Source organism: Panulirus ornatus, chromosome 48, assembly GCF_036320965.1.
Source record: "Panulirus ornatus isolate Po-2019 chromosome 48, ASM3632096v1, whole genome shotgun sequence".
Lineage (NCBI taxonomy): Eukaryota > Metazoa > Arthropoda > Malacostraca > Decapoda > Palinuridae > Panulirus > Panulirus ornatus.
In genome coordinates this window covers 23,418,536-23,442,177 of record NC_092271.1, presented here as the reverse complement: position 1 = coordinate 23,442,177, position 23,642 = coordinate 23,418,536, and the positions used below count along the sequence as shown (strand labels likewise).

Genomic DNA, 23,642 nt, shown 5'->3' with positions numbered 1-23,642 from the left:
AGTGGATCAAGAATTCTTGTGTGGGGGGGATGGATGATTTGACGAGCCACAGATGAAAAATTTTCTCTCGGAGGTTAGAATGCCATAATGCTTGGGAAACCTAATCATGTCATCTGTTTGTGGTCTTGGGCGTTTCAGAGAGGGATTCCAAAGAAATCAGATCGTTCAGTGACAGGTGTATGCTGGATGTGTCATCTTGTATCCTGTACCTCGACAATCCTTGGGCCTGCTCAGCCGGGCGTTCGTGGTGCTTTTGACTTGTTAATTCGATCCATCCACTCACTCGATTCGCGGGCCGGGTTCGGAATGGGTTTGCATGAGGATACCATCTTCCGCGTTTTTCCTTTGGTTTAAGTGTAGCTGATTCTTCTGTTCCCAGATTCTCTTCTTGTGGGCCAGTTTCTCTTCCCTGTCACTGGTGAGGGAGTGGGAAGCTGTGGACAAATGCGAGGTTTCACTTCACTTATTTTCATAAAAAATAACGTTGGTGGAGCCAGTATTTCTTACGTGGTTTCCACTGGTGTTGTTGCTTATCCGGGCAGTAGTGGTTTATGGAGTTATCTGTGGGTGAGGAAGACTCTGAGGCTAAGAGTTACCTTCGTGTATACTCTGTATAGATTTGATGACTGATTGTCAGTTCATACTTGCTGGGGTGAACGATTCATTCTCTGCTTAGGTATCGGATGAGGGAATGTGTTGACAATAAATCTTTGCTGACATCGACTCCTCTTTTACTGTAACCTTTTTTTGTAACTTGTCTGCATTCCCCTATACGTAGAACCTCATACAAAATGCAGTCTGAATACAGATTAGGTTTACCTTACCTTCTCCAGAGGTGTTCCTAGTGGTATGAAACGTTGGCCATGCACATGGTCAGAAACACGTTAAGTATACGTCTAAGTTACCATTATTTAAGACTGTTTAGATATAACTGATTCATGTCTCAGGGTATGATATGCAAGAACATTATCATATGGTTGCGTGTATATACAAGTAGAGAATTGCGTTTGCACAGTGTAAGAATGAAAGTGTATGTGTGTGTGTGTGTGTGTGTGTGTGCTCAAGTCAGTTATGCCTGATACGGCTGGATGGTTACGTTAGCCCACAAGGCACTCACCATTTCCCTACATTACCAGCGATTGTTTTTACCAGCGACCGTCACTAAGTTTAAACAAAGTGTCGGCAAGTTTGTGGCTGCGTAAAACGACTGACCCACAGTGGCTCAGGGGCGTACCACGTATCCTGCACTTTTCGTCCATAAGAAAATGTGAACCTGTCTGAAGTTTAGAAGCTGGTTGATCTAGAATCCTAGAGTGTAATTTTGTGCCATTCCCGAGAGGATGATTCCTAGAGCTTTCCTGATGGATACGAAAACAATTTTTTGATAGACGCAAGAGATATTGTATGATGTTTAGGAATTACATCAAGGGATATAGTATGGATGTCGTTGTTTCCAGTCTATTCTGATGTAGATGGACTCCTGTGGTGTAGCGGTTAGCGTTCCTGACCATGGCGCATACATGGGCCGCCCAGGGTCGCGCGTATAGGTTCGAATCCTGGATGCGGCTATTCGCTCCATAGTCGACCCAGCTGTTCATCCATCCCTAGAGTTTCGTCGATAGAATGGCTACCTAGTTCAAACCACCCTCCATTGGTTATATGGTAATATAGACCACAGTATATTATCATTTTGATCCATATCACAGACCCACATGCATATTTTCCCTATCTATGTCAGTTTAGTTTACTATGTTTCGTATGTCTACTTTCATGTATATTCTTGCTTTTGAATTCGTATTTTGATTAAAACTTATACTTTAATACAAATTCTTTACTGACGAAATTGTATGTTTTTTATATTCTATTGTTTATTGCCATGGTTTAGCTTTCCCTTATCATAAACCATCTAATTATCGAGAGCTAGACTTTGCAACTGATAGAGAAAAAACTAGATATAATATGTAGCCGGAAGACAAAAGTGAACTAGCAAGAGATGAAAGTCGTATCAACCACTTAGGAATGAAAAAGTATTTCAGCGTAACTGTAATTTGGATGCAACTATTCGTTGATATAAACTGAATAGGAAGATTTTGAAGAGAAGAAAATTTACCGTTTTTCCAAGACTTCAACAAGCTGTGAAACTTGAAACAGGGGGATGCCAACAGTGATAGCTATGTATACATATTTCAACGTTTGGGAGTTTTATGGACAATATTGCTCTTGTAGATATGACATCAGGAAAGAACATAGACTAATTGGAAACGGCAAACTGCAAAAAATTGGGGCAAGTTCATAATCCTTCTTGGATGTTGAGTAAATATTATGGATGTGTGGCGTGGGAGATCAGTGGAATTCTTTTTAGTTTCTAGGAAGTAATGGAAGGTAATATTAGTTTGATATTTTACTGGAAAACAGAAGAAATATCCGTTTATAAAGAATTAAATAATAGGTGTTATGATTTAATGCAAATCGAAGTAAGAATAAAGAATAACTTAAAGGTATATCTATCTATCTATCTATCTATCTATCTATCTGTCTATCTATCTATATATATATATATATATATATATATATATATATATATATATATATATATATCAGAAAAGGCTTGAGGACTAATATCCTTTGGTTCTGCTGCTTCACAAGATCTACAAAATCAAATCAAATCCGACATATTAAAAGATATGAAAAATGGTAGTTAGCTCCTCCAACATGACAGATATCTGTAAATGCTGAAGCAGAAGCAGTATGGATTGGAATGAAACAGCCACTGCATTAAAAAGTATTGTTTTATTTCTTTATGGATTGTCTGGCAACAGTATCTCCACTCAGCAAAGATGCATCGGTGTTAGGAGATGGTCGAGGGATCAAATGTATGGAGTGCGTACCCGTATGGTGTTAGAACCATCTTCAACACCCGAAGACGGTGTTTCAAGATTCTTCTTTATTTTTTTTTTTTCGGTTGGTGGTTATAACCTGACGTCGGCTGCCTTAATGACACTGGATGTCGTCAGGTATAAAATCCAAATAACTGACCAAATCAACCCAAATAATTGACCAATCAACCTTGGAGATGCTGACATATAAGATAGATTTTTCATATCATTTGATTAATCACTGATTGTCAGTATTTATAATCAAAAGGATACTACAGCAAGTCACGGCAATCCACGCCAATATGTTTCCAATACTATGTAAGCGTCTGTGTCGGTCAGATAACATAAGCTCATCTCGCATTATCAAATTTGGATTATTCTTGAAGATCACCGTCGACTACATCTTCGGTAAATGATTTATCACAGGTTTCAAAAGAGGTTCTTCCCCTCCCTAATTTATTCAGCGACTGACATATATTCACTTCCCTTGTAGAAGGCTTTAGCACACACCATCGATTTCGCGACATATTTCCACTTTCCTTATGTACACAAGATCACTTGTAACCAAATTATAACCTTAGATAAGTATACATTCCAACTCGTCTGATAATGTTTCGTAAAAATGACGAAGGAAAGAGAGGGGTCGTCGGTTTTTGCAATTTCGAGAAAGATTGAAGATATACAGAGAAGTTCATATACAATTTGTTATTAGTAATATATAGTTAAATTTATGGCGCATAGAGTGTTTGGCATATCAAGAAAGAATATGAGTCAGCCGAAGAACGATCCAAGGGTACGAGAGCTTTCTTAGAAATCCAAATGTAACATCACGGTATAAATATTCAGTGTCTATTAAGTCTGCGTGTATGATCACCCTCTTCCGGTAAAGATATACTATACCTGTGAACCACGAAAAGTGTAAAAGAGCTCACACGGAAATAAACGTAAACTACAATACTCTGAATGAATTTAGATCCGCTATTTGAATCTCAGCCTTTGCGTAAATCCATAAATATGTAAAAACTCTCTTTATTATGATGATGGATCGGTACACATTCTTATGGAATCACCCTAAATTTGCCCATGTGAGATGTCTTAACATTAATTTTTTTTTCTAATTGCTGTCTGGTATTGTAGATAAGAGTGAATGTACCTTAGGAGACTAATTTGATAGAATGGGCTTCGCCACCACCAGCTACCATCACCTAGTAAGGTTTTCGAGGGCTATAGATCGATGGGGTGTCGTGAGCTGGGGGGGCTCAGAAGTGTGTGCGGGTCGCGAGAGAGAGAGAGAGAGAGAGAGAGAGAGAGAGAGAGAGAGAGAGAGAGAGAGAGAGAGAGAGAGAGAGACTCAGACGTCTTGTTCAGAGGAATGCAAATTTTTTTGCGCCCAAAAAGGACTTCTTTATTGAGACCTCCGAGAGATATTCGCTACCACATTAGAGACGTGAGTCCCGCCGAAGCAGTCTTCAGTACACCTCCCACCCCATCCATAACTGTTGGTATCAAGCCATCTGGACAGAAAGCTTCCAGCCATGAGTCATGAGGTTCTTACTGGGATGACAAAAGGAGTTACAAAAGCTGTCGAATCACAGCTGAATATTTGATGCCATGACAGTTATAGAAGTGACTGTTGTTCTGTGTATTTTGCACGCCCTTTTTCGGAAGAAAGGACGAATAACACGACGGGGATATTTTTCCGTTGCCAAACATAATCTAACATAGTCTATACACTCAAAACCCCGAGTATGTTGTAGGCCTAAAGGCCAAACAATTAGCCATCCATTATGATCGTCATGTGAACAGGCTTAACACAGCTCTTGGTGCATGTCGCTGTTCTCGGGAAGATAAGCTGTTAGTTACTTCCAGTCGTTCAAGATCCTAGAGTACTTAACCTTTTGTTTTTATCGACCGACTTGGCACGGGCAGGACTTGCCCTAATCATGTCCGGTTCGAGCGAAAAGAAAATGGGGGAAAAAAAATATGAAGAAGGTTTGAGCTCCTTGTGTGTTTACAGACCTGATTCTTGGAAAGGAAAGAAGATTAAAGGACGAGGGAAAGACTAGAGAAGGATGAGAATTCCACAACTTCCTTGTTCGAGGAAAAAAGGTATTACAAAAGTCAGTCCTCGTATGGTTGGTCTCTACATAAAAACTATGGGATGCAGCAGCCCGATGCGTTCCACGCGTTCAAGCCATTGGTGGTCAGGGAACGCATGCGGACAGCTCCAGAGAGCAGTGGCCGATATAATACCCGTAGAGCAGAGAAAGGACAGCAAAATCACAGCGAACTGAAAGGAGTGGCCGAGAGAGAGAGAGGTGATGTCTGGAGACATGATTAACGAAAGACATGTGATTCCATTCTCTTTCATAGAAAGGAGGTCGAAGAACCATTCTTGGCAAACAGATTTTGTGATGTTAAATCGGGGTTTCAGGATAGAATGGAGGTTATTAAGCTAAACGATTACTGCAAGGTTAGAAAAAATTTTTCTTGAATATAGGTAAACGAGAGACATTTAGGAAGAAGTAAAAGGGAATTTCGTTTTAGTACGGATTTTAACAAGTTAGAGTCCGAATTAAGAGAAGATAGTTATTCACTGCGGGAAAGAGGACGAGTTTAGAAAGAGGTATGGAAAGGAAACGAGTCAACCGTCAGAGTGAGTGAAGTTTGTTAGACGCTGAGTTGACAAGATCATCCACGGAGAGACGAAAGAGAGAAGGCGATAAGACAGAAGCCTAGGGGACACCCCACGTTGATAAGAGAAAGCAATTACTCCATCATTGACTTCTGCAATGGACCGACTAGAAGCGAGTTATGAATCAAAGAAACAGAAGAGGCAAAGAAACATAGAAACCAAAGAATAATGCCACACTGCCGAATGCTGTAGAGATGTACGCTCCTTAAGAAACATTTATTTATAAAATACAACTTTGCCGTCCGAAAGATTTGTATTGTAAGGTGACATAACTATGCGCTGCAAGTAGTACAATCTGATATGAAGGGGAAAGAATTGTGGAAACATGGCATAAGGGATGGGGAAATAACATACTTTACGTCCATAATGAAAAAAAAAGACGCATTGAAATGTAGCATTTAATTCTCCGTGCCGATCTTAGTGGAAAGCACAATGGATCACTTCCGTAGAGCCCTGAAATGTATTACTCTCCTGCCTTCTATTTTTCATCAATTTTCTCCGTTAATTCCTTCCTAAAATTATCTAACGCTTAAAACCCATTCGCTTCGTTTACAGTCGAAAGAAAAAATCGTAACTTTAACTCAATACCCATGGCCCCTGGATATGGCCTTTCTTTTTCTCTAATTAAAACTAAACCACTGGAAATTCTGGACCAATATTGTATCTTTTCTTTCGAGGTATACCAAACATATATTCTTTTGCTTTTTCTTCAGTCTTCAAACGCTGTTTCTAGTCCGCTTTTTTTTTAAACGTTTCTCCTTGTATCTGTCAATCCTCGTCAGGCCATAGGCGGACCTTGTGATTGGGATTGGATTCCATGACACAGGAGGAAAGAAAGAGGCGGAGAGAAAGAGTAACGTTTTTTACGATTATTTGAAGATGTAGTAGAGAATTCTCACTTTGCATGCCTAACTATTTTATTCTTTCACTCTGGTTAAACAGGAAAAAAATTATTTACAGTGACACAGTATCAGTTTGCCAAAAAAGAGAATTGCATATATTGCATATATTCTTCTAAAAATGTTGCAAGAGCTTTGCGCCTGTGCTTGCGTCGGCGCCGAGGAATAACTTGTGCGCGTGCGCACGACGCGTCCGTCCGCCCACTGTCATGTCTTCCCGTCGTCGAAGATACGTTATGGTGACGCGTGGCAAGATAACGATCCTTTTCATACACGCACACACATACGGAGCCTCCTCACTAGTGTACAAATTCCCTCTCCGTACAGTATAACTGAATGATTACACTCACACACACGCACGCGCCCGTTTTATCCCAGCTCCGCTCCAAACATTCTCCTTTGAAATTACTTCCTGCATACCGAGCCAACCCGCCGTTGACCCGTTGCGTTGCCGTGACCAACCCTTCCCGCTTGCATGATAAGTCACGAGGCTCTCATCACTCCTGGAGGTCAGCTTTGCGTGTCACATATCAAGTACATTAATATATCAGCACTGGTTATGCATATGATATATATAAAACGAGAGAAGCTTATAAGATAGATTTCGAACGCAGTCTCTCAGCGTCCGTCATATGACGTGATACATGGGTGGATATTTGGAGGATCTGCTATACTGAGATATTACGTGGATATTTCTCTCACTTTCCATGGGGGATGAATGAATGGTGTGGGACGAAATGATGTATTCGGTTTTGTGACTGCTGCCTGTCTGGGACAGCTGGCTGGTGTGTGCTGAAATGGTTCGGTCATGTGGAGCGATATGCGGGGAAAGACTACAAGGATCTTAGTGTCAGAATAAGTAGCAGGGGAAAGGAGGAGAGTGAAATAGAGATGGTTGGATTGAGTGGAAGCTTTGGGGTATCGGGATCTGAACTATTATGAACAATGAGAATGGAATGCGCGCATGAGACATAATGGAATGGTTGAATGGTCATACGGGGGGAGGGGAGGATGCCGTACTACCAATGGCCCGAACCAGGGCATGTGGAGCAAACCACAGAGTAGTCTGTGGGCTGGTTAAGTGTGGATATTAGGCTCTGGTGCCTGCACATCGTACACATAAATTAGAATTGTATAAACCACCTCGTTACAGGCCATTCGAAAATATAAATCAAGGACGGATGGTGATGTACACATCTTGGATCTTGGGGTTGTGGCCTAGAGGGTTGTAAGGCACAGGGCTAAGATCAGTCTTCCCCCCTGGTGGATGCGAGACACTGAGGCTCTGAAACACCGCCGTGGAGAAGATGAGCAGCTGCATACGACTCAGACCCTCAGCCAAACAAACGCGCTTCCCTGTGGAGGAATATAAAAACATACCATCAAAAGGCGAAAGAAAAACTGGGACGAGTTCAGAGACGAGCAATGACGCCAGTTCCGACGAGTTGCGATACGAAGACTTAGCTACTCATGAACCCCGAAATCATGGACAGGCATATATTACAGCGATAACAATTATCAGTGACCCACCCTGTTAAAAGACGCGGACAAATTGTATTTCATCTTTCTCGAAGCATCAAATTCAAGCTCGTTTTTCAGATCTGAGTCTGCTCCTCAGGTCAGCCGGTGACAATATTCAATTAGGGTATTCCCTTTTCATTCACACTTTCCCCTAGAATTCCCATGACGGTACTCTGTTCATGACACCTGCTGCTAGGCGTACCTCAGCTATTTTCCTGCCAGCTGTTGTGCCGAATGGAAGTGGTGTGAGGTGACCTGCCTTGTCCACCGTCTTATCTTACTACCACTGTGATCAGGGGATTCGAGAAAACGTTTCTGTCCTCGAGCAGATGGCCTCGTCGAGAGTCATCAGATCTCGTGTTATCTATCCTTTGCCATGTCCTTCCGCGTACTTAATGTTGCTGGCAGCTCAAGGGTCAACGAAGTTGATTAGCCTCCCAAAGATAAGGTGATGGAAAGCCATGGAGGTTTTCGATAAACTCTTGCCCTCGCCTCTTCAACTTACCTACGCCGAAGGGCATGAACCCCTCCTTCTTGCTGACGAAGTTGCCCTGTTCGTCTAGCCATCGCTCTGGGAGGAACTCGTCCGGCCGATCCCAGTAGCGAGGGTCGTGGTGCATCGCGAATGAGACAGCGGTGAGGATCGTTCCCTGGGGGAAGGATGAGTTAGAGGACCTACCCATGGTCTACCCATGCGACGCTTCGCGACGGAAGATGTTAAGTATACTTTCCACACATTCGACAGACACGCTGAAAAGATGATGCGGGTAGCCGAACTTGCACACTGTGGCATAGCTGAACCACACCATAGAGACAAGACGGACCGCCTGTACACTACCCCCACAGACATCATGGCTGTAACAGGAGTGAGCAACAGGCGACAGACATGGGGGACTGACGACACACCAACCTTCGGGATCAAAAAGCCACGGAGGCGGGTGTCCCTCACGGCCACACGCTGAAGGCTCTTCGAAACCAGCGAGGACTTCCGGAGGACCTCATGAAGCACGGCCTCGGTGTAGGGCATCCTGGGGCGCCACCGACGAAGGAAGGGTGTCAACAGTTAGGTTTTTAACAGAGAGACGTTTATATACACATGATCTGAGAGTATAATGTAGCAACACCCGATCTTATTATCGCTACACTGGAGCATCACCTGATCATATTATAGCTAAACTGTAGCAACACCTTATATTGCCCTAAGCTACACTCGCAACACCTAATCATAGTTAGATTGTAGCATCATCACCTGGGTCTGTCATCCAGCGTTGGCAGGGTGCCCTTCGGGAGCACGTCGTCTATCTCCGCCTGCAGTTTCCGCTGCACCGCCGGGTAAGAGGCCAAGTAGTAAAACATCCACATCATAGATTTTATCATGGACTCACTCCCGTTGAAGAACAAATCGAAGATCAAGAACGTCAAGTCCTTATCTGGGAAATTTGATGGAAAGAATCTTGTGTAAAAAAAAAAAAAAATCCTGACAAAGACGGAAAGAAGTGTAACTCGAGTATGTCTAGGGATAGTCATAGGTAACCTTGAGTGTCACATTCCGGGTCATACATACCGCTGAAGGTAGAGTCGGGGTCAGCCACCCTAGCTTCCATCTCCAACAGGTAACCATCTGTCAGATCCCGTGGGTTATCGCGGTCTATGCTGGCTCGATGCTCGTTAATCGCCTCCTGTGACACACACAAGGCGGGATCCAGTGATAGAAGGGTGGACTCAGAGGTCTGTCGTGGCTTTTTGTGGGATGACATAATACGACGATAACCAAGTGCGTTTTGTGTTATTGAGTGGCAGGTTAATAATACTCACGGAGACCACCTCCCGGAATCTCTCTTTGGTCTTGTATAAGACGTCGTACTGGAACAGCCGCTCAGCCAAGGCCTTGGGTATGAGGTACCTGACCCAGGGAAAGAGATCCGGGATGACAAGACGGGACACAGACCCGACCAAGTTGTTGATGAGGTCCTTTAACTCCTTCAGTTTTGGGTCTGTCACACTGAACTGCTTTCCTACGGGGGAAGGGGGGGAAAAAAAGGGAATGTTGAAATGATCTTGAGATATATTTTGGCCTTAAGACTGCAAGGGGTTATACTGCGAGCCAGGACCCACCCCCTCGGTAAGACTGTATCAATAGAGGACATTCTCTAGTCAAAAGTCTATTACTATCTCTTCTGCGTTGGCAGAGCAGCTTTGAAGCTGTCGGATCCCAGTCATAAAAGGGGGTCCTGGTTTTGTGTGATATATCTTTGTTTATTGTACCAGCACTCACACACACACACACACACACACACACACACACACACACACACACCAGTCACATATCAAAGACACACACACACACATACACACATTTCTTTGCATATATTTTAGCATCACAGCTCCCAAGAATTGTCTCCACACCGGTACACTGTAATGTTTGAGTCTTCCGCTTTCTTATTGTTCCCACAGTTCTTGTTGTTATACCTACCGGTCATTTCTCCTCTGCTGCACCTCGCTTCGATCTCACCACCGTCAGGAGAACGACCGTTCGCCTGAAGGGTAACAAGATACAAAACACCTTTACCTGCCCACCGTGAGTTGGGTGAAGTCGTCATTGCTACTCACCTACGACCATTTGCCATATGACGTTGACACTAGCGACGGTAAGGGCGTGAGGGATAGGCCGAGGTTTTCCAGCTTGCTTTTTCAGTTCCTCCACCAGGATCATCGCCTGCGTCTGCAGGGGGCCCACTAGCTTGGACTTACCCATGCCCAGGTCCCTCAGCTGACGCAGAGTGAGTCGTCGATTATTCCTCCATATGGACCCGTTGCTCCCTACGACTCCTGTCGTGCGTCATATGAAAGGAAAATATGCACCCAGTTGCTACCGTGTGCTGGCGCGCAATAACGCCTACATCATCATCCATTCGTACAAGACAGGGAGGGAGTTCTTCTCTCGTTGCAGCCTCATTTCTTAAACAGCCTCTTTCAAAAGCTCCCATGGGTAGTGTTAAAAGTATATTTATAATTCACGGATTCGCATTCCATCACTAAAGTTATCTAGTCCCGAAATGTGTGGAAAATCATTCGACATTATTCCCCTTACTGGGCCCCGGGCGCCGTTTGGTCTTTGAAAAAACGCACTTCGGTGCATCGACTTGGGGTTCATATCACTGTTCTGACGAGGGACGGGGACGTGGACGTGGGGAAAAGCTTGAGATAAGGTATGAAGACGTGGGACATGAGCGGAGGCTTCAGAGAGAGGCGAATGGAGTACGTGGGAAAGATAACAATCAGGGTCCTTATGGTACATATCGTTTGCTTCTGTATAATCTTACTTATAAAAAAAAAGAAAAAAGAAAGGGATCGAGGGCACTCTCCACACACCACTACTCCCAACACATTAGCCAATAAGAGGAAATCAAAGCTGAGGAAGAGCACACCACAGTCGTATAGAGACTCAGTGTACTACTATGGAAATTCTATAGGAGAGTGTGAAAGGGTGGGGTGGGGGGGACCGTAACTTTAACTGCAGTGGGGTTCAGCAGAGCGAGGCTCAATCTTGAAAAGGTTAAAGAAAAAAATAATAAAGACCAGATTCTTTGTTGCGATTCCTTTGTCTGTGTTTACTTCTGAAACTCGTATATTTACTGATAAGATAAAATTGTCAAGGCAATTGTGTTGCCTTAATCAACAAGGGTAGATAGATTTGTCTCGGTATTGACCGCATATGGCAGAGGGGCTAGGAAGGGGTGACAAGAAGCCCTTAGGGTAAGGGGTAGGATCGTGGGGTTGGTTGGAGCTGCTCGAATGAGTAAAGTCAAAGGACAATCGGGTGATGCGTACAGACAGGGTACTGACCAAGAGCAGGGCACTCCAGTAGCGTAAACAGACTCAAGTCGGGTCTGTTGAGGAATTCTGGCCCGTGGAAGGCTGACTTAGCCAGGTGGTAGTCATGCAGGAACACCACCACCTGTGTCCCCATTCTCCACCTGTGAGCAGAGGAAAGAATACTCGATGATATGCTCCCGGGAAAGTGAACACACATTTTCAGATACATTTGTCTCCCTTAGCCATAAGTCTTAGCCTGACAGTACACACATTCAGCCCCATTCATCCATCTGTACCAATATGGTACCACAGCATCTGACAAGATACATACATATAGAATTAGAGAGCTATTTTGACTGATATATTCCCATGATATTCTTGTGATGTATATCACGACGGTTATCGTACTTTGGCATCTGTGGAAGGGACCATGCATCTTTTCTGTAAGATTCTGGGAAATTATTGAAATCTGTTTCTTATATGTGGTAATATGAGAGAAAGCGTTATTTGGAGGAGCAAATAAGAATAACTGGGTATGTTTGAAGGAACGGAAGCTCCAACAATACTATATGGGTGCGAGGCATGGGCTATAAATAAGGTTGTGCGAGGGAGGGTGGATGTGTTGGAAATGAAATGTTTGAGGACAATATGCGGTGTGAGGTAGTTTGATCGACTGGATGTGGATAAGAGAGCTGTGGTTTGGTGCATTGCACATAGCTAGAGAATGAGTGTGAGCGACTGTGGCCTTTCTTCGTCTGTTTCCTGGCGCTACCTAGCTGACGCAGTGGGTGGCAATGCTGTTTCCTTAGGGGCGGGGTAGCGCCGAGAATGGAAGAAGGCAAGAGTATATGAAACAGGTTTTTCTTCGTCTGTTTCCTAGCGCTACCTCGCTAACGCCGGAAACGGTGATCAAGCATTATATAAAAAAGAATGTGCAAACGTATATGTGATACACGTATTTCCGAATGTCTTTAGGAAACAAAATATTTTTGTACAACAGATTAGATGACTCACTCTTCTCTCTAATTATCATAGCTACTGTGATTTCTATTATGCTGTCTACACTTCGTCTAGCATTAAAACATTGCAGGTTACAGTCTTACTAACAGATAGATGTCTCCGTGCTTCTTCTGCAGGTCGTTCAGCTGCTGGTCTAAGCTCTTCGTCGTCAGGGGGATGTAGCCAATGATGGGCAGGCCCCAGCGACCTATCAGTGAAGAATGAGCGTCACGTCTTCCACACTTGAGAGTACCACCATACTCAAAGAACCGCATCATTGTACTTACGGATCGTACCATAATATTTAGCTATCGTACCATCATTCTCAAGGACCGTACCTTTGTGTCCGATGGGTTAGGTAAGATCACTTAGGCTACATTTAATATAGGGAGATTGATAGCGTAAGTTGCTCACCTGGAGGTAGGCCACTAGGCTTCTTGCAACACTGCCACAGTAGAAGGAGGATCACAGCCACCAACATCAGTTCGACAGACATCGCTGCACCTGTTGTTGGATGGCCCACACTCTAATTTATGCTCCTTTACTATCTTGTCTTCAAATATATACACAATATAAATTAGGTCATTACTACACTCCTCCAGCAGATAACCGTCATTTGCCTCTCCCATGTACAAACATCGTCACAGACCATCACGTCTCTTATCATCTGTCCTTCCCATGTTAAACCATCAGATAAGTAGAAAAAAAAAACAGAAACAGGAAGGGCACAAAGGAAAACATAGTAAATCACAAGTCAGTTCACATATAATCTATGGGTTTGCTCTGGAATTATAAAGAGGATCACTGACACGGACACAGTCAACTCAGAAGGAATCAGATCGCTTAGATGATCCCTCTCTTCTTTTGCCCTACTATTCTCTCTTTGGTTTCCATGTTTAGCAATGTGTTCATATCCTACTTAAAGCCAGAACTAGAATATGCTTCTCAAGTTTGGTCACCTCCTCTGGAGAAACATACAGAGCTAATAGAAAAGGTCAAGAGAAAGGCAAAAAAGATAGGGCCATAATTATGAGGCTTACTTTGGAGGTACAGGCTGCCCTTGGAAGAAAGAGTGAGGGTTGATCCGATGACAACCTTTTAAGTTTTTGAAATAGATCGATGACGTGCATAGGGAACAGTTCTTCGCGAGATGGAGATAAAGCAACCAGACGACCTAACATGAAATTAAGCGAGAAACTTGTATAAAAAAAGATGTAAATAGATACTTTATAGTGTGAGAGTGATGGATGAATGGATTAGAATGGCCGAGGACGCGATTAATGCAGAGAGCATACATAATTTTTTGAAGTCGCATAATTGTGGGGAATGTTCAAGAGATGGGGCTCTTGAACATGGTGCTCCAAGTGTGTTAACTACCTCCCTGTACAATATAGATAGTTTATTACATATGGAATATCAAGAGTAAAACACCAGTCAACACTGAAGTATTGCTTATTTGTAGATCCACTGTGTTATACGCTCTCAATCCACTAATTATGCATCAAATCGTTTTTAAAATTGACATAATTTGTAGCTTTGACTGACTCAGTAAGTGGCTGTGAGCTCGGGAAAAAACCCTGAATCTCTCATCTTACTTCTTGTTATGCCAGGATGGAGACGCAACGAACTGGTACGCACTTGCCAACGTAGTATAAATCTCTGAGCACTGAGAGCAATGTTCTTTAACATCACACATATTCTACCTTGATGCGTTCGTTGTCTGATGATAACGTTGGGTTTCACACGTTGTACTGCAGTCTCAGAAAGTTTAATCGAAATCGTAAATGTGAAGACCATTATCAAGTATTTGTTTATTCATTTATTCAATCCTTAGAACGTTGATAATTTTACAACATTCCTTGTTCGTGAATAAGTATATTTACGTACGTCAAGAAAAAGAACATTTGTATGTTCTTACGCCAGGCAGCCAAGGTAATGCCGCGCTAGATAAAAATGCAGTGGTGCTAGAGCTGCTTATCTGAGTGTGAAGAGTATATCATGAATATATAACGATGACGTTGAGGAAAAAGAAAATGAAAGATAAGGATGCACCAAACGGAATACGAATACTCTGCAACAGTTCGAGTTCTGAGTTGATCTTGGGTCTCGAATCGCGGCTCGTTTCGAATTGACTCAATTGAACCAGTTAAACCTAAAACATCGTGTTGTCAACACAGCAGCATCTTGGATTAATCTTCATCTGTTCAGTGTCAAAATGATAGAGCCTCCTCTTTGGCAATAAGTGATCACTCCGTACATGCAGACTCGCAGAAGGACAAAGTAGGAGCTGCTGCTTCTATTCTAATGTCAAAAATAGTGAATGTGATGACTGTGGACTGCCGAAGTTCTTTGTTGACTGACCCAAACTCATGGACGAGCAGATCCAAGGTATTTTACATACTGTTAACCGAACATGAACGTTTTTCGGGGTGTAGATTATTGTAAGTGGCGTGTGTTTATGCTCGTGTGTATGAGATATTGCATGACTGAGACTATTAATCTCAAGTTATGCTTTCTGCAGATCGTGTCCCATTAGACTGTCATGTTACGAACGTTTCAAAACATTAGCTAAGAGTAACAAATGACAAGCATTTTATTAAATCAGTCCTATAGAAGACAAAGGGTACATATATGTTCAGAAAAGCAGTACAGAAATGATAACCGGATTTTTTTTGTTTAACCCGTTTAAAAGATATTTGATGCCAGCGGTGGTGAGGGCAGTGTAGACAGGAATTGGGAAGGGGGTAAACAGAGATAGGTTACTAGAATTTTTTTTCCAGACCCTTATGAGCTCACTGTATAGAATGATATGAAGTATAATATTACTAGCATAATGTTACTGAGAAATACACCGATGTGTTTCGAAATGATCAATATTACTCTTGTCTCGGTAGGGTTAGTAAGCGTGAATGGGAGTAATTTCCTAAGGTAGTCCCATTTTATAGTTATTTCCATCGAAATATGAAATCAATACAACATGTATTGTGACAAATGACAAGAAATGTTGCTAACACTCTATATTACTGTATCATGAAAGCAGGGCTGTCTTTGTAAGGCCAATCCAAAGTGTATTTCTCGAAATAATTCTCATATCACTTGATAAAAGTTAAGATAACTGTATTACCCTGTACGTCTTAGTACTTGATAAAAGTTAAGATACTGTATTACCGTGTACGTCGTAGTATGTCAAGATCTTGCATTACAATTCGCATACAGTTTATAGTAGTTGTAGTGTACCTTGTAGTGAAGTTAAGTGCAATCTCGTGATAGTAATAACGTGATAAAGTAAATGATAAATACTCATAAGCTCTGTTACCAAACTTTTCATCGTGAATTAATTTTCGTATTTGACTGTGTTGTATATGTGGATTTAATGAAAACTGAGTTGGTTCGATGGCTTCTATAATTTTCTTATGTTGGATGAAATCTTCATACCTGTTAACTGTATATTTGATAACCAGTAATTGCATTATAGAGACATGAACTTATTTCGTAATTCGTCATTGTGATGGACGAGCATCTTGCGTTTGATTTAACCAACTAAGAACTGTAGAATAACTGAAAAGACTCAAGTCTTGAAACTTAAAAGACGTTCTAAGTACGTTGAAGGCTCCAGTCCCTGACTAAATTCCACATCAAGGCTGGGCCTTTCTGGAAATACAGAAATTAATGAAAGGATAAGGGGAGACAAGGGAAAACATTACGAATTTTAGACGAAGTGAAAACCCAACCTTTAAAATGTGCTTTATCATAGTTGATGAGGAAAGATATGAGAAGGTAGAGAGTTCCGAAGCCTCCTGGTGTGGGGGGGAAAATGTTATCAGAACGGCCGACTGGCAACGCATTAATCATGTGACTCAGCAGCTTGCCAAGTATCCCCCTGGTCTAGATGTTGGTGGGGGCACAAAAGCAGCCACCTCTCGGTTGCAGAATGGAAGTAATAATTGCTGAAGAGGGAAAGTGAACCAACATTGCGGTGTAGGGCAAGCGGGTTTAGTTTTGAAGTTAGCTTGGGAGGGTGTAAATTGGACCGCTTTCTACTCTGTTAAGCAAAGATGTAGAGCTAGAACCGTCTCTATAAAGCAGTGATGTAGAGCTAGAACCACCCCAGATGTTAGATCAGTACTCCATACAAGGACGGAATAACTTATTTCACATACTTAGGTTTAGAAGAAAAGAAATTTCATCTAAACAGGACTCCCAGTTTTTTGTAGAGGCAGACTTATATATTCCCCTAATGTGGGGTTTCCAAGATAAGAGATGTTACAGTAATACCAGTTATGTTTATTAAGAGATGGAGTTACAATATCTTTAGATGAGAATGGGAAGTTTTGAAGGATTTTTTTTATTCGGAGATGGATAGAAACTGTCTTGGAGGCATTAAACTTCACCAATTTCCTGGCCAAATCTGAGTTAAGACAGTTGTTTTGAGACTAGATGCAGACCTAGTGAAGAGAAGAAGGGGCAGCATTAAAGGATGTGGAGGAATGCAGTGTTGAGTCGTAAGCGCACAAGTGCATTCGTTTATTTGAGGAGGATTGCATATCGTTGTTAAAGTGGAGAAAAATTGTAGGAGACAGGACTGAACCTTGAGGGACACAGATATTGATGGAGAAAACGGCAGCGTCTTATCCATTGACAACCACGTAGATAGATCAGCCAGAGAAAGTGAGGGAGGGAACTTTCGAGATTGAGTAAGATTGAAAATAAATTCATTAGTGTAAATATCTAAATTTCCGTAATAAGGTGCATGCTGAACAACCATTAGAAAATTATTAAAAAGGCAGATACTCTAATGTTTGGGGGAAAAATGTAAGCTGTAAATGACCATCTTTGCATAACTTGTTGATAGTTTCTTATGGACTAAGAGTCTTCTCATTCCATCTGTGGACAGGGAAAATATTCAGCAACCATGATTTTGCCGTGGAAAATGAGCTGATAATTTGAAAGATACAAGGTGTCTTGAAGATTTGTTATAAAATCAAGTATTTCTGCAGCGGAGCGGGAAAAGGTTACTTGTGTCTTCTGCAGGAAGTAATATCGTAAATATTTAATTCTTTAATCAAGGAGAATGGAGACCTTATGCACAGACTTATAAATTGAGGGTTCAATAAATCAGTTGTCTTTTCGTGATAGAAATAACATTTTGACATTCGTTCCGTCACGACATGGCATTATGAGTTGGTGAACTTTTATGTCGTAATGATTTTTATAATAAAGAACTTTAGTGTATTTGAGAGGCAAGAGAGACAGAGTTGTGCATAGGACTATTTCCACCATGTTTCTCTTTATTACGGTATTGAATTGTCATGTAATGAAATTGAACAGAAACAGTGTATTCTAACAATATAGGGAGAAACTGCGTTTTAACTTCATTTAATTAGATTAGGTTACTGCTTCTCCAACCCTTAAAACAGGTAATGAGGTTTACCCACAACGCACGGGAATATTTCATCAAGGAGGTATCATTGTGGTCTATGCCAGGATATTTTGTGTATGCATTGATTTTTTTTATTTCCATTGATAGATATACCAAGATTGTTGTTAGCCAAAGCAAATCCGCCAGTTAAGACTGACATCATTGGTCGAGAAAAGTTTGCCGAAGGCCAGTTCTTATAAATTCAGAAGAAATAAAAAAGGAAGAATAATATCCCATAAAGTTCGGTAAGCTCAGATTTTTTTATCTGTAGTCTGATAGATATGATGTGCACTACATTTATTTCGCACCAAGACATGCACAACTCGAAGTTAGAGGCTTATGATAATATGAAAGTCTCTTTATCACTGAAGCTTTACTGTGTTTCACTTAAGGAAGAAGAGATTAGGTGACTCATTAGATACATTTTATGATACCCTCAAAGCTTTGGAAAAAAAAAAAACTTGCAACTTTGAAGGCCAACTTGATCTCAAGGAATGGGATTAATTGTTCATGGCTCTGGCTCAGAAGTGTATTTACCAAATTTGATATCAGAAAATGTGTAGATCTGCAAAGAATATCAAACTACAGTTTTAGAGAAAATTCTAAATATGGAGAAGGCATAGCACTGAATGTAAAAATAGAAAAATCTGTGAACATTGTGGCTTTCCCCATGATTCTTTAAAATTGTAGATTTAAAGGCCCTACTTGTAACTTTTGTCATCTGTCACGGACAGTTTGCTGTGAAGGTAGAATAGTTTTATTATCAGATGATTAAGTTTTTTTGAGAGTGACAGTGGTGCAGAAGTTGCAACACTCATTTAGAGCTAGGTTCAGTCTTTGAAATTAGATGTGGAAAATTATGTAATAGATTATGCGCTTATGAGAATTTGCACATAGCATGTAAGGTAGTTGCAGATGTGCCATACAGTGGCTTCAGTGTTACCCAGTCATTTTTCCTGCTTGTGTGGTATGGATCTAATGTAGAAAGTAGGAATTTTCTTGATTGGAGGAAGTTACTCCTCTAAAGTGAATTGGGTGGACAATGTAGAATTGTTGGAGAATTCATCACAGATACTAATAAGACCATTTCAGCCATGGTAACAAATACTTATTTAAAAAGAGTTCTGTTTCTCTTAAGTTTATGAAGGTTTCGTTGTACGATAAGGAAATGGCTCTAAACCAACTTAGAAAGGATGGTATAATTGAACGTGGTTAGCATGGTAGCACCGATAGTCCCTATTTTAAAAGCAAACTGAAATGATCTTTGTATCTGTGCTGATTTGTGAGAAGTGATTAAGCAGATCACATGTGATAGGGATTCATTAATACTCAAAGGTTTATTTTGATACTATTTGGTCTTTCCATATCCCCTGCTATTTTTCAATAATTTGTTTTTCAATTGTTGACTGATATTGATTTGGTTCATATCATTTTCTGTGGATCACCTAAAATGAAACATAACATACTCCTAAGAATTTTATAGATTTTGCTGGATCATAATGTGCAAATTAACAAAAATAAGTGTGTGTTGAACACTAAGTTAGTCAAGTATTTGGGTTAACATATTTGTGTGAAGGGATTAAACCATTTCCAAGGTACTTACAGCTATCCTAGAGCTCCCTTCTACTAGTGTATTGGAGGTACATTAATTTCTTGAAATGGTCACATATTATCGTTGATTTATTAAGAATTTTCCAATAGAATTATTACCTCTGATTTGCTAAAGAAAGGTGCTAAATTTTAGTCTTTTTTTTTTTTGTTGAACAGAAAGGTCATCATTGTGTTGAGAATGCTTTATTGAATCCTAAGATGTTGACTGATTTCATTGGAGAACATTTACTGATTATTGAAGTTGACTTTTCACCTGGAGGTTTAAGTTGTGTTCTTTTGCAAAATGTGAATAGTCAAGAAGAAACAGTTTACTTTGTAAGCAAAAAATTATCCCAGGCGAGCAAAACAACTCTCAAATTGTTAAAGAAGGTCTAGTGGTAGTGTAAGCTGTTAAAATGTTCACATATTTTTGCTTGACATAACATTTGCAACTAGGACTTGGATCATTTGATGAGGATAAACAATTTCCACCTTAATCCGTATGCCATTATTCATTGATGGCCTTTTTATTGTCTCAGTTTGATTATCATTTGTTGTACAAGTCAGGTAAGGAAAATGTGATAGCAGATACATTAAGTCAGTCGCTCGCTGATGATAATATTGGATTAAATACACCTGTGTGAGTGTGTGGGTATTTTTCAATTGTATTTCTCGAGTATGTTTGTGTTTTTTGAGAGTAGGGATATTATTGGTGGAGATTAAAAGCACATCTGTATTAGTTGGATGGTGTAGGAGGTGTAGACTTTCTTTATCGTTTTGTGATTAAAGTGTAAGGGTTTGAGTGTCAGTTTACAGTTTGCTTTTCAGTGATTACCTAAGTGATGATGTAGTTTAGATCTTGGATTTCTCCTTTAGTCTCTGTAGATAGTGGATGATTTTGTCTGAGCTTGTTTTTTTTTTTGCTTTATGAGGTCTGAATCTGCAAAGAGAAGTATTGGTTATATTGCACCCTATTTTATGGTATATGTTTTTGCAGGCTTGGTTGGTGGTGTTGATGAAGTGTGAGACCGTATGGCATGGGGTTGGGAAATCATCTACAATATTAGTCTTTGAATCCTGGTCAATGTACTTTACTTTAGATATTCAGGTTTGCCCCGTTTTTTGTATTTTGAGGTAAAATAAGTGGTTTTTATTAAAATTCTGGAGGTTGCACCTCTGATGGAGTAGGAGCTGTGGGACTGTGTCAAAGAGTTTGAGAAAATGAATTTAAGATTGATGTGGGTTCTATAGAATGAAAGTGAACTATGAGAGGTGATTGACTGTTAGTCCTTATACACATGGTAGTAAAAGGAGTGAAAAAGAAATGGGTACTTTTTGAGACGACCTGAGTGAGCTCTCTGGCAGTTTTGATCCAAAGGATCAAACCTTGGTGTTATAGATCTAAACGCTTGGTGCACGATATGGCAGTTGAGGGTACCCACTGTAATTCAGAATGAAGAAAGATCTTATTGAATTCCGTGCTGAAACAGGATTTGTAATTGGTAACACTTGGTTTAAAAAAAATATATGCATGCATAAGCATACATGGGTGAGTGGGACTGGGGTCAGCCGGTATTTTTGGATTATGAGAGGCATCCAGAGAAGAGGTTGTTGGGTGGCAGAATGCTAAGAGGAGCAGCAGATGGGGTGTCTGATCATTTTTTCATGGAAGCAAGTGTGAAAGTCCTTAGAGATCTTAGAAAGAGTGAAAATGACAAGCATGAAAAACCTGGAAAAAGTGAGTGAAAGATATCAGTGCTCAGAGATACTAGGAGAGATTGAATGAAGAGTAGCATAGGGAAAGACTTAATGAAACATGGGGAGACTTCATTACATGTGCTGGTGGAGTGTGTGGCATGCAGGAGGTGGATTGTGGTCATATGAGAAAGGGGAGTGAGTTATGGGATAACATTTTTATGCATCTTTTTAAAAGTTACACTGGTGAACTTTGGATGCAAGAAGCATTCAGAGTTTTAAAGATTCCCTTGAATTTCAATTTTGGGTCCATAGACATGTTTTATGGTCAGAATATGCCAACCTTTTTTATGCACCATCTGGCCAAATGCCACATCTTGGCTTTAGTGACTCCCTTATCATGCTGCACACCAGTATCCATTTCTCTGTAAGATAATGCACACGCTACTGGTAGTGTCTCAAAAAATTCACTGTAAATCATATTATATGAACAAGTTCATGTAAAATGCCATATATAAGACTAGAACTAGCATCAGTGTACATATGATTATTGTAAGCATTTACACGATTGCATTGGTATGCATCTCATAAAACTTGCAGTAATGGTGATGTTGGTAAATGAACTATGATTTGGTGTACATAGTGTTATAGAGCAGTAATTTATGAACATATTCATAAGGTATAAAAGAAAGTGGCAGGTGGTCAAGGGAAAGGTACAAGAGGTGAAAAAAGAGGGCAAATGAGAGTTGGGGTGAGAGAGTATCATTAACTTCTAGGGAGAGTGAAAAGATGTTTTGGAAGGAGGTAAATAATGTGTGTAAGACAGGGTAACAAATGGGAACATCGGTGAAGGGGCAAATTGGGAGGAAATAACAAGTAATGATGAAGTGAGAAGGAGATGGAGTGAATATTTTGAAGGTTTGTTGAATGTGTTTGATAGAGCGGCAGATACAGGGTGTTTTGGTCAGGGTGGAGTTCAAAGTGAGAGGGTCAGGGAGAATGGTTTGGTGAATGGAGAGGAGGCAGTGAAAGCCTTGTGGAAGATGAAAGCTGGCAAGGCGGCGGGTTTGGATGGTATTGCAGTGGAATTTATTAAAAAATGGGGGTGACTGTGTTGTTGATTGGTTGGAAAGGATATTCACTGTATGCATGGATCATGGTGAATTGCCTGAGGATTGTCGGAATGCATGCATAGTGCCATTGTACAAAGGCAAAGGGGATAAGGGTGAGTGTTCAAATTACAGAGGCATAAGTTTGTTGAGTATTCCTGGGAAACTGTATGGGAGGGTATTGATTGAGAGGGTAAAGGCATGTACAGAGCATCAGACTGGGGAAGAACATTGTGGTTTCAGATGTGAAAGAGGATGTGTGTATCAGACGTTTGCTTCGAAAAATGTATGTGAGAAATACTTAGAAAAACAGATGGATTTGTATGTAGTATTTATGGATCTAGAGAAAGCATATGATAGGGTGCATAGAGATGTTTTGTGGAAGGTTTTATGAGTATATGGTGTGGGAGGTAAGTTTCTAGAAGCAGTGAAAAGTTTTTACCGAGGATGTAAGGCATGTGTACGATTGGGAAGAGAGGAAAGTGATTGGTTCCCAGTGAATGTTGGTTTGCAGCACGGGTGCGTGATGTTTCCATGGATGTTTAATTTGTTTATGGATGGAGTGGTTAGGGAGGTGAATGCAAGGGTTTTGGAGTGGGAGGCATGTATGCAGTCTGTTCTGGATGAGAGGACATGGGAAGTGAGTTAGTTGTTGTTCCCTGATGATACAGTGCTCCTGGCTGATTCAGGTGAGAAACTGCTGAAGTTGGTGACTGAGTATGGTGAAGTGTGTGAAAGAAGAAAGTTCAGAGTAAATGTGAATAAGAGCAAGGTTATTAGGTACAGTAGGGTTGAGGGACAGGTTGATTGGGAGGTAAGTATGAATGGAGAAAAACTGGAGGAAGTGAAGTGTTTTAGATAATTGGGAGTGGACTTAGCAGCAGATGGAACTATGGAAGTGGAAGTGAGTCACAGGGTGGGGGAAGGTAAGAAGGTTCTGGGAGTGTTGAAGAACATGTGGAAGGCAAGAACGTTATCTCGGAGAGCAAAAATGGGTATGTTTGAAAGAATTGTGGCTCCAAC

At 41.0% G+C, this 23,642-nt stretch overlaps 1 protein-coding gene and 1 long non-coding RNA gene across 5 annotated transcripts in view; one reads left to right on the top strand and one right to left on the bottom strand.

Moving 5' to 3' along the window:
* Nucleotides 1-2,793: 2,793 nt before the first annotated feature.
* LOC139763834 (cytochrome P450 2L1-like) lies at nt 2,794-14,512 on the bottom strand. Of its 3 annotated transcripts, XM_071690156.1 has the most exons (11): nt 14,402-14,512; nt 13,221-13,310; nt 12,915-13,014; nt 11,838-11,968; nt 10,602-10,820; nt 9,807-10,006; nt 9,556-9,670; nt 9,241-9,421; nt 8,902-9,019; nt 8,497-8,641; nt 2,794-7,826 (listed from the first exon to the last, which is right to left on the bottom strand). In XM_071690156.1, the coding sequence occupies exons 1-11, from the start codon at nt 14,493-14,495 to the stop codon at nt 7,642-7,644; spliced, it is 1,578 nt and encodes a 525-aa protein (XP_071546257.1). In that variant the 5' UTR covers nt 14,496-14,512; the 3' UTR covers nt 2,794-7,641. The 3 variants fall into 3 exon arrangements, with proteins under 3 accessions (XP_071546257.1, XP_071546258.1, XP_071546259.1); XM_071690158.1 differs by lacking the exon at nt 8,497-8,641 and having other exon boundaries at nt 7,661-7,826; XM_071690157.1 differs by lacking the exons at nt 12,915-13,014; nt 14,402-14,512.
* Nucleotides 14,513-14,853: 341 nt separating this feature from the next.
* LOC139763833 (uncharacterized) overlaps nt 14,854-23,642 on the top strand; it is a 29,334-nt gene continuing 20,545 nt past the window's right edge. Inside the window, exons 1-2 of one of the 2 annotated variants that reach the window (XR_011716271.1) lie at nt 14,854-15,194; nt 18,334-18,470. This is a non-coding gene — a long non-coding RNA (uncharacterized lncRNA). The remainder of the gene's footprint in view (nt 15,195-18,333; nt 18,471-23,642) is intronic. The other variant, XR_011716272.1, reaches the window with a different exon arrangement.

Excerpts from the sequence above, each read along its gene's own strand:
- LOC139763834 (XM_071690156.1), bottom strand. The coding sequence starts at position 14,495 with ATGTTAAAGAACATTGCTCTCAGTGCTCAGAGATTTATACTACGTTGG. Across the intron at positions 9,671-9,806 it reads GATTCCGGGAGGTGGTCTCC|GAGGCGATTAACGAGCATCG; the intron begins GTGAGTATTATT and ends TGTGTGTCACAG. Across the intron at positions 9,422-9,555 it reads CCCCGACTCTACCTTCAGCG|ATAAGGACTTGACGTTCTTG; the intron begins GTATGTATGACC and ends CAAATTTCCCAG.